The sequence below is a fragment of the Mobula hypostoma genome, chromosome 19 (assembly GCF_963921235.1).
Source record: "Mobula hypostoma chromosome 19, sMobHyp1.1, whole genome shotgun sequence".
Lineage (NCBI taxonomy): Eukaryota > Metazoa > Chordata > Chondrichthyes > Myliobatiformes > Myliobatidae > Mobula > Mobula hypostoma.
Window position 1 is genome coordinate 5,879,501 of NC_086115.1, and position 14,266 is coordinate 5,893,766.

The window sequence follows — 14,266 nt, forward strand, 5'->3', positions numbered from 1 at the left end:
GTCAGAGGTAGTTTATTTTACACAGAGTGGTGTATGCTGGCAGGGGTGTTGGTAGAGGTAGATGCATTAGGGACATTTAATAGGCACATGGATGAAAGAAGGGTTAAATTGATCTTGGAGATGGTTGGCACAACATCGTAGGACAATGTTCCCTGTTCTATGTGTGAGACATCAGGCTACTTGGAAACAAGTGGGGAAGATGAAATTACTGGAATTGATGTGAGATAGTCAACATATACTCAAAGGGCTGTTATATTAAGAAAAAATGAAAGAAATGTTTAATCACTGGCTAAGAACCTGGGATTAAAATCTAAAATAATGCATTAGCCACTTAGGACTGAAATGAAGAGCAATTTATTCGCTCAGGAGATGATGAAACTTTGTAATTCTCTACCTAAGAGGACCAAGTGTTCTCAGTTAGTGATAGCATTCAAAGGAGAAATAGATATATTCCTGGATATTAAAGGAATACAGGGATAAAGGGTAGTGCAGGAATATGGTGTTGATACATTGTGGGATCTTGGGGTCCAAGTCCATAGCTACTTTAAAGCAGCCATTAAAATAGATAGAATGCATTTGGGTTGCTTGCCTTCATTGTTTGGGGCATTGAATACAATAGTAAGGAAGTCATGTTGCAGATATATAACACTTTGGTCAGAATATTATGTATAATTGTGGTAGTCCCATTACAGGAAGGATGTGCAGGCTTTGGAAAGAGTGCAAAGAGGTCTACCAGAATGCTGCTTGGATTAGAGGGTATGAACTCTAATGAGAGGTTAGACAAACCCCTCCTGATGTAAGGTCTCAGCCCGAAACGTCTCTTTATTTTTCATTTTGGGTGTGTACTCAAACTTGGGTTGTTTTCTCTGTTGCGTTGGAGGCTGAGGGGAGACCCAATAGAGATTTATAATGAGAGAAAAGGGTAAGGTGGGCAGGAAAAATCTTTTTCCCAGAGTAGAAATGTCAAATAGTAGAGGAAGCGCTCTTAAAGTGAGAGGGGAAAAGTTTAAAGGAGATATGTGGGACAATTTTTTTTTACACAGAGACTGGGAGGTACCTAGACAACACTGACAGGGGTAGTACTGGAAGCAGATAAACAGTGGGTCGTTCGATAGACACATGAATATGGCAGGGTCCTGCCGAAGGGTCTCGGCCAGACACATTTTCCATAGATGCTGCTTGGCCTGCTGAGTTCCTCCAGCATTTTGTGTGGTTACTAGAATATGGCAGGGAATGGAGTATGTGCAAATAGAAGAGATATAATGTTCAACATTATGTTCAGCACATGCAATGTGGATCGAAAGGCCTGATCCTGTGCAGTTTTCTCTGTGTTCATCCTATGAGAAAAGTCATCCAGTAACTGGCAGAATAAGCTAATGGACTACTCCTGCACCTATTTCAAGTATTCCAGTGTGATTTTATGCAGAAGGCTTTACAACGTGCCACCAAGAGAGCAATATATAGTATAATTGTTGATCAGGAATCATGCCCTGTAACACTTTGGGTGAAGGGGAGTGAAATCTTCTATTAACAGCGACAGTCTGAGTCCTGTTCCTTGTTTCCATGAGGTGCAATGTTCTGACTTGTGACAAAACATTTTCTTCCATCTTCATTTCTCAGTTATGGATTAAGTACAGGATTTAGATGTGTGAGCCAACATGCTATTACTTTGGTTCCATTTTGCTATCTTTCAGAAAAATTCAATAAAATGTGTAATTGAGAAATGCTTGGATCTTGTGAAACAATCTATCTCAGTCCCTCCAATGCTCCCGGCAACAGAGATAAAAGAGGAACAGCCTGTTCTCAATATGCAGAACACATCTTCTTAGACCTATCAATCAGTCTAACCTTGATAGAGTCATAAAAAACAACAGGAGACCATTCAGCCACTTGTAGCTGCTCCTGCATTCAGGTGGAAAATGACTAATCAATATTGCATCTCCATTAAGGATAAGGATTAAGTTCAGCTTTATTTGTCATACATACATCAAAATATTGAAGCATACGGTGAATTTTAAGGAGATTGGAGGAAAACTTTGGGGGAATTTCAGAAGTACGTTTTTTACATGGAGTGGTAAGTTCACTGCCAGGGGTGGTTTTAGAGGCAGATGCGTTAAGGACATTTAAAAGACTTTTAGATAGGCACATGGATGAAAGAAAAAATGGAGTGCTATGTGCGAGAGAAGGATTAGATTGATTTTGTAGGTTAAAAAGTTAGCACAGAATCGTGGGCTGAAGGACCTGTACTGTATTGTATTATCTGTAAGCAAAGTGTTCATTGGTGTCAGATAGGTAGAAGTCCTTAACAAGATGAACAGAAACACCTCCCGAAAATAATCAAAGGATGGTGGGGTGGGCGGTGGTTTGGAAGTCCATCATCTTCTGATTAAATCCTACCTCTGTGCTGGCGAGACTCTGCCAGAAGGGTCAGAATATAATTGCACCTTGGTTGACAAAAGAATTCAACAAGATAACTCTGTACCTTTAAGATAGATCATTATGGAGCATTGGCTAGAACTATTTATTTTGTGTGTGATTTCTGGTTGACTTCACTTGCAATAATTTTACTGATTTATTCAGGTGCAAGCTGTCTTCATGAAAGCTATTTAAACACAATTTCCATCTTTTTTGAACAAAGATAAATTCACCACCACATAATGATTTCTTAAAGTAGGATATTCAAAGGCTGTAGAAGGGTTCTCCTGCCTGTGGGATAATTACCATTTTATTAAAATGAAGATCCACAGATGCAAAACCAGAGACAGTAACAGGCTGGCACTCCCAGATCAAAGCTCTTTCTATTTCCTCTTTATAATATGCGTACTGACTTTAGGTGGCCCAGCAACTGTTCTAATGACGCCCTCCAACCCCGACTCGCTGTGGTAGGGTAGAGTGAGATCAAGATCAAACAAGCTTCTTCCCAGTTTTCAGATCAAGGCCAGGAAGTAACGATGCAGTACTATAAGACCCTGGTTAGACCACTCTGTCCGCCAGAGAAAGCAGGATCTCCCAGTGGCCGCACATTTTAATTCCACATCCCATTCCCATTCTGACATGTCTATCCACGGCCTCCTCTACTGTAAAGATGAAGCCACCCTCTGGTTGGAGGAACAACACCTTATATTCCGTCTGGGTAGCCTCCAACCTGATGGCATGAACATTGACTTCTCTAACTTCCGCTAATGCCCCACCTCCCCCTTGTACCCCATCCGTTATTTATTTTTATACACACATTCTTTCTCTCACTCTCCTTTTTCTCCCTCTGTTTCTCTGACTATACCCCTTGCCCATCCTCTGGGTTCCCCCCCGCCCTTTTCCTTCTCCCTGGGCCTCCTGTCCCATGATGCCCTCATATCCCCTTTGCCAATCAACTGTCCAGCTCTTGGCTCCATCCCTCCCCCTCCTGTCTTCTCCTATCATTTTGGATCTCCCCCTCCCCCTCCCACTTTCAAATCTCTTACTAACTCTTCCTTCAGTTAGTCCTGACGAAGGGTCTTGGCCTGAAATATCGACTGTACCTCTTCCTAGAGATGCTGCCTGGCCTGCTGTGTTCACCAGCAACTTTGATGTGTGTTGCTTGCAATATTGTTTTTAGCTCTGTTTGCTTGCCTCATTATAGGAAGGATGTGGAAGGTTTAGAGACAGTGCGGAGGAGATTTACAGGGTGCTGCCTGGATTTGAAAGCATGTCTTATGATGGAAGGTTGAACAAGCTAGAGCTTTTCTCTTTGAAGTGGAGGAGGATGAAAGGTAACTTGATAGAGGATGATAAGAAGCAATGGCAGAGTGGATAGCCAGAGACTTTTTCCCGGGGCAGAAATGGATAATACAAAGTGGTATAATTTTAAGGTGGTGAGAGGAAAGTACGGGAGGGATGTTGGAGGTAAATTTTCTGTAGGGCAGAACGCCCTGCCAGGGATGGTGGTAGAAGTAGATACATTAATGAAGTTAAAAACTCTTCAGTAGGCCCATGGATGAAAGAAAAATGGAGTTCAACAGTGGTGCTAGAAAGTTTGTGAACCCTGTAGAATTTTCTCTATTTCTGCATAAATATGACCTAAAATGTGACCAGATCTTCACATAAGTCCTAAAACTAGATAAAGAGAACCTAATTAAATAAATAACACAAAAATCATACTTGTTCATTTATTTATCGAGAGAAATGGTCCAATGTTCTACTTTATATGCTTAACTCTCTCTTGAGTGACTTTCTGGAGCAGAAGAGTGGGTAATGTGGCTTTTGAAGGGATACGGACAAGGCTTGGTTAATAGAATACCACAGGAGAAATGTGCATACGTGAGATAAATACACAGTAGACAATAGATGTCTTGGAGTGACATGGTAACGTGTGGCTAGCACAATGCCTTACAGTCAGCTCTAAGATCAGGATTCAATTCCCACTGCAGTTTGTGCATTCTTCTTATGACCCCCAAAGGTTTCTTCTGGGTACTCTGGTTTCTTCCCAAATTCCAGAGACGTTCAGGTTAGGGTTAGTGAGTTGTGGGCATGTTATGTCAGCGCTGGACATGTGGCAATGCTTGCAGGCTACCCAGCACACTCCTCACTGATTTGATTTGACGCAAACAATGCATTTAACTGTATGCTTCAATTTACAGTATATGTCACAAATAAAGCTAATCTTCCTTTAAAAGAATATGCATTTGTCTTTACCCCTAATAAGAGAAAGAGCACTGAGAGAGATGGGCCCCCTCTCTTTCACAAATTCAAGAATACAGAATGAAATGACTGAAATGTCTTCACTAAGGAGGACATAAATAATCTTCCAGAAATAGTAGGGGACAGAGGGTCCAGTGAGATGGAGGAACTGAGCGAAATACATGTTAGTAGGGAAGTGGTGTTAGGGAAATTGAAGGGATTGAAGGCAGATAAATCCCCAGGGCCAGATAGTCTGCATCCTAGAGTGCTTAAGGAAGTAGCCCAAGAAATAGTAGATGCATTAGTGATAATTTTTCAAAACTCGTTAGATTCTGGACAAGTTCCTGAGGATTGGAGGGTGGCTAATGTAACCCCACTTTTTAAAAAAGGAGGGAGAGAGAAACCAGGGAATTATAGACCGGTTAGCCTAACGTCGGTGGTGGGGAAACTGCTGGAGTCAGTTATCAAAGATGTGATAACAGCACATTTGGAAAGCGATGAAATCATCGGACAAAGTCAGCATGGATTTGTGAAAGGAAAATCATGTCTGACGAATCTCATAGATTTTTTTGAGGATGTAACTAGTAGAGTGGATAGGGGAGAACCAGTGGATGTGGTATATTTGGATTTTCAAAAGGCTTTTGACAAGGTCCCACACAGGAGATTAGTGTGCAAACTTAAAGCACATGGTATTGGGGGTAAGGTATTGATGTGGATGGAGAATTGGTTAGCAGACAGGAAGCAAAGAGTGGGAATAAACGGGACCTTTTCAGAATGGCAGGCAGTGACTAGTGGGGTACCGCAAGGCTCAGTGCTGGGACCCCAGTTGTTTACAATATATATTAATGACTTGGATAAGGGAATTAAATGCAGCATCTCCAAGTTTGCGGATGACACGAAGCTGGGTGGCAGTGTTAGCAGTGAGGAGGATGCTAAGAGGATGCAGGGTGACTTGGATAGATTGGGTGAGTGGGCAAATTCATGGCAGATGCAATTTAATGTGGATAAATGTGAAGTTATCCACTTTGGTGGCAAAAATAGGAAAACAGATTATTATCTGAATGGTGGCCGATTAGGAAAAGGGGAGGTGCAACGAGACCTGGGTGTCATTATACACCAGTCATTGAAAGTGGGCATGCAGGTACAGCAAGTGGTGAAAAAGGCGAATGGTATGTTGGCATTTATAGCAAGAGGATTCGAGTACAGGAGCAGGGAGGTACTACTGCAGTTGTACAAGGCCTTGGTGAGACCACACCTGGAGTATTGTGTGCAGTTTTGGTCCCCTAATCTGAGGAAAGACATCCTTGCCATAGAGGGAGTACAAAGAAGGTTCACCAGATTGATTCCTGGGATGGCAGGACTTTCATATGAAGAAAGACTGGATGAACTGGGCTTGTACTCGTTGGAATTTAGAAGATTGAGGGGGGATCTGATTGAAACGTATAAAATCCTAAAGGGATTGGACAGATTAGATGCAGGAAGATTGTTCCCGATGTTGGGGAAGTCCAGAACGAGGGGTCACAGTTTGAGGATAGAGGGGAAGCCTTTTAGGTCCGAGATTAGGAAAAACTTCTTCACACAGAGAGTGGTGAATCTGTGGAATTCTCTGCCACAGGAAACAGTTGAGGCCAGTTCATTGGCTATATTTAAGAGGGAGTTAGATATGGCCCTTGTGGCTATGGGGGTCAGGGGGTATGGAGGGAAGGCTGGGGCAGGGTTCTGAGTTGGATGATCAGCCATGATCATAATAAATGGCGGTGCAGGCTCGAAGGGCCGAATGGCCTACTCCTGCACCTATTTTCTATGTTTCTATGTTTCTATGAAACGGACTTTGATAAAAAATCATCAATTGTAGACCTGATATGGTTTGATAGTTCCCCTAGTTCACAGTCATTGACTCACTGTGCTAGTCAACAATACGACCACACGCGAGTTGCTCAGATGGAGAAAACTGAAAAGCTTTCGGCAAGAACGTGAATCACAGGTGCTGGGGATGTTGAGCCAGATATTGATCATGAATGTAACTCTGAAAGAGATAAGGAAATCTCTGCAGAGCTCTTTTATTCACCAAGTTAGACCCTATTCTGTTTAAAGACTTTTTAAAAAGAAAATCAACAAACCTATTTCTTCCACATCTGTGCCGGACTGTCAATGTGGTTGTTTAACAAGGTCTGTGACAAAGCATTCTGATCATAAATTAGTCTTTATTTCACTACATATCTGTGTGTACCTGACATCAAAATGCATTGAAGTGCAACACAGGTATTTTTATATTCAATTTAACAAAATCGAGAAACGAAAATCAATGTTCCATAAAACACATTTCAATATGGTTCACCATTTTTGCTGAACTGAGGCATTTAAAATGCCAGAATAAAATTAAGTTACATGGAACTCATATTGGCGCACCCTGATATTTCCTGGTTGTGTGGAACTTTCTAAAATAATAGGCAAAGGAAAGACAATCTCGTAGGATGTGAAGAAATCAAGAGTAGATGAAAAATGGAGTAAACTGAGCATTTAAGCTGTGATCTTTGGTTGGTATTTAAGATTGAAACCTCCTCCTGTGAACTGGGTAGAGTTGGTTTTCTGAGGCTGGATTAAGGGCTGCCCTTCTTGTTCCAAGGCTCTTTCTTTCTCACTAGAGGGAAAACAGAAAAAATTTGGTTTACTTAAGAAACATTACCATTTCACTTTTATAGGTATATAATTCTTTATATGTTCCAAGCAATATGTATCTATCACAGCAAATGAGCAACAGGTTCATCTACTCCCTCCAATTATCTCCTGAATTCATCCATCCACTTTCCTCAATGCATCATCTGCCCCATATGCACACATCAACATACTCTGCAGAGATGCACACTCACACACATCTAATGTGAATAAATTCAAACCATAAGCCTCATATTCTATCTGGGTAGCCAGCAATGTAATGACATGTACATCGATTTCACTAACTTCCCATAATTTCTCTTCCTTCCAACGCCCTCTTTTACCATTTCCCATACTAGCACCCTCGTATGCCTTCTCTTCTCCCCACCTGCCCAGTACCTCCCTCTGGTGTCCCTCCTCCTTCCCTGTCTCCCATGGTCCACTCTCCTCTCCTATCAGATTCTTTTTGACCACCTTTTACCTATCTCCTCCTAGCTATTATGACCTGCCTCCCCCCTACCTATGCAACTTCTCTCTCACCTGGTCTCACCTATCACCAGTCAGCTTGTACTCCTTCCCCTCCCCCCACATTCCTATTCTGGCTTCTGCCCCCATCCTTTCCTGTCCTGATGAAGGGTTTCATCTCAAATCATCCACTCTGTATTCCTCTCCATAGGTGCTACCTGACCTGCTGAGTTCCTCTAGCATTTTGGGTGTGTTGCAATAAATTCAAATGTCTGGGAGTTGGTGATACTGGTACCAAGAGCAAAAACAGAAATTATTCAGTTTCTCATCAGATCGAAGAAAATAATTCCCAAAAGTACAGTGCATGAAATGCTGCCATCTCACTCAGAATGTGCCAAGAACTTGACAATGCATGGAGTATTGTTGCCTTTATAGAGGGAAACTAGCTAATTATATGGAGGCCCTCTATTGGTCACAGTTGACTATGAATGTTGCTTCCTCACTGTCTACATGATACGTCAGCCAGTATGCAAGCCAGGGCAGTAATATATAGAGAGCAAGCTGTTGTCCGCAGCAGGCTCCTCCTCTCCACACAGCTGATGAACCCAAAGGAACAGCAGAGAACTATATAGTTTGGCACCTGTGGCATTGTAGGAGTGCCAGTCAACATTGAACTCAATGTAGGACTGCTTTAGGGACTCTAGCTCCAGATTTTTCCATGGGGTTTGTTCCCAAAGCTTTCCCCATGAGTGGGTATAGCTGCAAGTAGGCAAAGTTTGAGATCAGAGTTTTCCTTCTCCTAGGTGAGCTACCAACTATGGTTGACAAGCCCCATCTGCTCAAAGCGACTGGTTTTAATGTGCCAGTAACCCATCTTTCCCCCTTTTCTTGTCAATAGATGGAGTTCTGCTGGGCTTTATAACTAAGCCACAAATGAAGGCCAGGAGCTGGACTTGGTTAGAGGCTATTTGAGGTGCATGGCATTGGAAGGTTGTCCCCACCACCTCCCCAACCCCTCCAACTATAAACAACCTTAAGGAACAGTTAATTATACTGTATGAGGGAGAATGGAACAGAAGGAAATGGTAGTCTGCTTGGATGGAATAAGGTTGAAAGGATAGACATAGATATAGACATAGATATACTTTATTGATCCTGAGGGAAATTGAGTTTCGTTACAGCTGCACCAACCAAGAATAGAGCATAAATATAGCAATTCAAAAACCACAAACAATCAAACAACAATATACAAACTATGCCAGATGGAAAGAAGCATAACACAGACCAATTATTCTTAATACCCTCTTTCTCTGTGGTTCTATGAACATTTGCAACGCCAGCCTTAAGCTTCATGTTAGAATAGCATAATGGTTAATTGGCCAGCCAATGCTTTGCTGAGCATAGCCAATGGATCAAGTGATCAACAAATCCTGTCTACTCAGCAGGGAAATTTAAATCCAGTTTTCTTTAGGTAAATCTGAAAAAAGAGTCTAGAATTCAGTTGTAATTGCCATGAAATTATGTAAACCCAACTAGTTCACCTATGTTTTTCAGCCATCCTCATCCTTACGGGTCTAATGTGAGATATGAATGACTATATGGCTGACCCTCTCAAATAACCTGGAAAGCCAAATAGTTCATAATCAAACATGTGTGAATATAAATGACAACTTTGCCGTTGATGTCCATATCATAGGAATGAATAAGTGAAGTATCAAACTATTAGTTGAAGTGCACAGACTTATACATTTTATCATGTTAGCCATTTGCTTCACTCCCACTCTGGTTCTTGGCCTTCCACATGATGAAGGGTCTCAGACTGAAACATCGACTGTCTACTCCCCTGCATAGATGCTGACTAGCTTGCTGAGTTCCTCCAGTATTCTGAGTCTGACGCAGCTGTATTCCATCTGTTCCGCCACCTTCTTGTTTCGGCTTCTGCCTCCTTCCTTTCCAGTCCAGATGAAGGGTCTCAATGCAAAACATCAACTATTTATTCCCGTCCTTAGATGCTGCTTGACCTGCAGAGTTCCTCCAGTATTTTATGTGTTAACGAACATCTTCTCACTTTCCAATTTGGAATGTTATTCCACTATTATAGACCAGACCTTAGTATAATAAAGTGGACCCTTAATCTCACAATCTACCTCCTTATGGCCTTGCACCTTATTGACTGCCTGTATCACACATCCTTCGTATAATTATGTCACTTTATTCTGCATTCTTTTATTGTTTCTCTTTGGACTACCTCAATGTACCATTGTAAGCAAATAATTCAAATTTCAAAGTAAACTTATTATCAAAGTACATATATGACACCATATAGTAACCTAAGATTCATTTTATGTGGGCATTCACAGTAAATACTGTACAAAGAAACACAATAGAGTCAATGGAACACATAACAAGATAGACAAACAACAAAAGACAACAAACTGTGCAAATACCAAAAAGGAAAAAAAAACAATAAATATTGAAAATATGAAATGAAGAGTCCTTGAAAGTGAGTTCATAGGTTGTACGAACAGTTCAGTGCTAAGGGTGAGTGAAGTTAAGTGAAGTTGTTCCTTCTGGTTCAAGAGCCTGATAGTTGAGGAATAATACCTGCTTCTGAACCTGGTGCTGTAGGTCCTGAGGTTCCTGTACCTCCTTCCTGATGGCAGCAGCGAGAAGAAAGCATGGCCTGGATGGTGGGGGTCCTTGATGATAGAAGCTGCTTTCCTGCAACAGTGCTCTGTGTAGATGTTCTCAATGGTAGGGAACACTTTACTGGTTATAGACTGTATCCATTACTTTATGTCGGCTTTTTCGTTCAAGGGTATTGGTGTTTCCATACCAGGCCGTGATGCTACCAGTCAAAATACCCTCCACCGCACATCCATAGAAGTTTGACAAAATTTTAGATGACACTCTGAATCTTTGGAAACTTCTAAGAAAGTAAAGGCACTGCTGAGTTTTCTTTGTTAGCGCACTTACAAGCTGGAATCAGGACAGATTCTCTAAAATAATAACACCGAAGAATTTAAAATGGCAATCCTCCACCTCTGATTCCCCAATGAGGACTGGCTCATAGACCGCTAGTTTCCTCCTCCTGTAGTCAATAATCAGCTTCTTGGTCTTGCTGACATTGGGAGAGAGGTCAATAAGTTGTTTTGAATGGATGACATGCAAAAAAAGTTTTCCTATACCTCAGTATAAGTGACAGAAATAAACCAGATTACCAATCTACCATTATATTTTTCCAGGTTCTATTTGTCAGATTGAACAATTTCAGTTAGGCCCATCCCTCCCACTGATTCTACTATCCCTATTTACCACTCTTGCCAATTCTTGTTTCTTTACGTCCTATCACTGTTTCCACGTTTCAATCACAACCTCCTTTTGCCTTGCCAAGTCATCCTTTCTATCAGAGAAATCTTCCAGCCTACCCCTCTTTCCCACTCTATATTATTGCATGTTCACAACTCTAATTTTATTTTCAATGTTAATGAACTGAAATGTAATCAGCTTTTTTGACCACACATTTTGCTTACCTGTTTTCCACTATTTTCTTTATATTTAAGCACTTTGATTCCTTGATGAATTACCTGTACCTTAATTTTACAGTAGCTGTGAGCACACTAACAAGGTCAATGCACAAACCATTGGAAAACACCCAAATACCTTAGTCATCATCACGTCACGGGCATCCTGTTCCGTTATGTTAAAAGTTGTGAAAATATTTGGACATATAGAACATAGAACATAGAATAGTACAGCACAGTACAGGCCCTTCGACCCACAATATTGTGCCGACCCTCAAACTCTGCATCCCATAAAACCCCCCACCTTAAACTCCTTCATATACCTGTCCAGTAGTCTCTTAAATTTCACTAGCGTATCCACCTCCACCACTGACTCAGGCAGTGCATTCCACGCACCAACCACTCTCTGAGTAAAAAACCTTCCTTTAATATCCCCCTTGAACTTCCCACCCCTTACCTTAAAGCCATGTCCTCTTGTATTGAGCAGTGGTGACCTGGGGAAGAGGCACTGGCTATCCACTCTATCTATTCCTCTTAATATCTTGTATACCTCTATCATGTCTCCTCTCATCCTCCTTCTCTCCAAAGACTAAAGCCATAGCTCACTTAATCTCTCATCATAATCCATACTCTCTAAATCAGGCAGCATCCTGGTAAATCTCCTCTGTACCCTTTCCAATGCTTCCACATCCTTCCTATAGGGAGGTGACCAGAACTGGACACAGTACTCCAAGTATGGCCTAACCAGAGTTTTATAGAGCTGCATCATCACCTCGCGACTCTTAAACTCAGTCCCTTGACTTATGAAAGCTAACACTCCATAAGCTTTCTTAACTACCCTATCTACCTGTGAGGCAACTTTCAGGGATCTGTGGACATGTACCCCCAGATCCCTCTGCTCCTCCACACTACCAAGTATCCTGCCATTTACTTTGTATTCTGCCTTGGAGTTTGTCCTTCCAAAGTGCACCACCTCACACTTCTCTGGGTTGAACTCCATCTGCCACTTCTCAGCCCACTTCTGCATCCTATCAATGTCTCTCTGCAATCTTCGACAATCCTCTTCACTATCTACAACACCACCAACCTTTGTGTTGTCTGCAAACTTGCCAACCCACCCTTCTACCCCCACATCCAGGTCGTTAATAAAAATCATGTAAAGTAGAGGTCCCAGAACAGATCCTTGTGGGACACCACTAGTCACAACCTTCCAATCTGAATGTACTCCCTCCACCACGACCCTCTGCCTTCTGCAGGCAAGCCAATTCTGAATCCACCTGGCCAAACTTCCCTGGATCCCATGCCTTCTGACTTTCTGAATAAGCCTACCGTATGGAAACTTGTCAAATGCCTTACTATAATCCATGTACGTCAGTGGTTCCCAACCACCGGGCATGTACCACCGGGCATGTGCTACCGGGCCACGAGGAAACGATATGAGTCAACTGCACCTTTCCTCATTCCCTGTCATACCCACTGTTGAACTTGAACGCATGCGAGGTCATTACCCACGCGAGGGCATCAGTTGGTCATTAACCTACAACTACCTGATGAGTCAAAAAACAAACGTTGCTTGAGAGTTTCTTTGGAAGAGATGGTAGGGGACATAAAAGGCCTAACGATGATGATAATGCAGAGACATCTGAGTCCGAGACTGCAAAAAAAGAGAAAGCTTCCTTCAACAGAAAATACGACGAGTCGTACATAAAATATGACTTTATTGCGACTGGTGACTCGCACGCTCCAAGCCCCCTGTGTGTGATATGTGGAGACAAGCTGCCTAATGAGGCAATGAAGCCCTCAAAACTGCTTCGGCACCTTGAGTCCAAGCACTCTGCACTTAAAGACAAACCCGCTGAGTTTTTTGAGCAGAAAAATGTGAGCAAACAGGACAGAAGCAAGTGCTGAGAGCCACCATCTCCACCAATGCTGCTGCTCTGAGAGCGTCGTACTTAGTGGCTAGCCGTATTGCTAAGGCTAAGAAGCCTTTCACTGTTGGTGAAGAATTGATTCTGCCTGCTGCCAAGGACATGTGCTGTGAACTGTTGGGAGAAGCTGCAGCTAACAAGATGGCACAGGTTTCTCTTTCAGCTACCACAGTTTCAAGACGAATCGATGACATAGCGGAGGACATCAAAGCGCAGTTGTTGGAACGGCTTAACGAGTCTGGTTTCACTCCCCGAGTCAAAGAGGTTGCTCCTGAATGCCAGTCTACACACTGTGTCACACACAGGGAAATGCTGGCCAGCCGAAAAATGTCACCTGATCTTAACAGCGTATTGAGTGACATTGTTGAAATTATCAATCACATCAAAGCAAAAGCCCCTAACTCGCGTGTTTGAGCAGCTTTGCGAGGAAATGGATGCAGAGCACAAATGCCTTCTCTTTCACACTGAAGTCAGGTGGCTATCAAGGGGGAGAGCCCTGGCCAGGGTTTCTGAGTTAAGAGAGCAACTAGAGATTTCTTTCAGGAAAAAGGTCACCACAGGCAGCACACTTCAGTGACGAGGAGTGGATAGCAAAACTCGCTTATCTGTGTGACATCTTCAACCTGCTCAATGAACTCAACTTGTCACTTCAGGGGAGAATGACAACTGTCTTCAAGTTGGCAGATAAAGGGTCTGCTTTCACAGCCAAACTGGAACTGTGGGGACGGCGAGTGGACAGGGGCACATTTGACATGTTCCCAACATTAGCTGGGAATTTGGGAGAGACTGAGGCTCACAGCTGGTGCACGAACACCTATCTTCCCTGTTGACAGAATTCAAGCGTTACATCCCAACCGCAAATGACCCAAGACGTGCAAAGGAATGGGTCCGTGACCCATTTGTGAATGTCCCCAGTGAATCATCGATGATGGCGCGGGAAGAAGATCAACTCCTTGAGCTTGCAAATGACGATGGGCTGAAAAGTATGTTTGACATAACATCTCTGCCAGCATTCTGGATGAAAGTCAAGGCTGAATA

The 14,266-nt window shown here is 42.5% G+C and overlaps 1 protein-coding gene across 1 annotated transcript in view; it reads right to left on the reverse strand.

Annotated features, from left to right (window-relative positions):
* Nucleotides 1-6,865: 6,865 nt before the first annotated feature.
* cfap58 (cilia and flagella associated protein 58) overlaps nt 6,866-14,266 on the reverse strand; it is a 288,786-nt gene continuing 281,385 nt past the window's right edge. Inside the window, exon 18 of the mRNA XM_063071110.1 lies at nt 6,866-7,297. Within this exon, the coding sequence (XP_062927180.1) occupies nt 7,177-7,297 (121 nt within the window). The 3' untranslated portion in view covers nt 6,866-7,176. The remainder of the gene's footprint in view (nt 7,298-14,266) is intronic.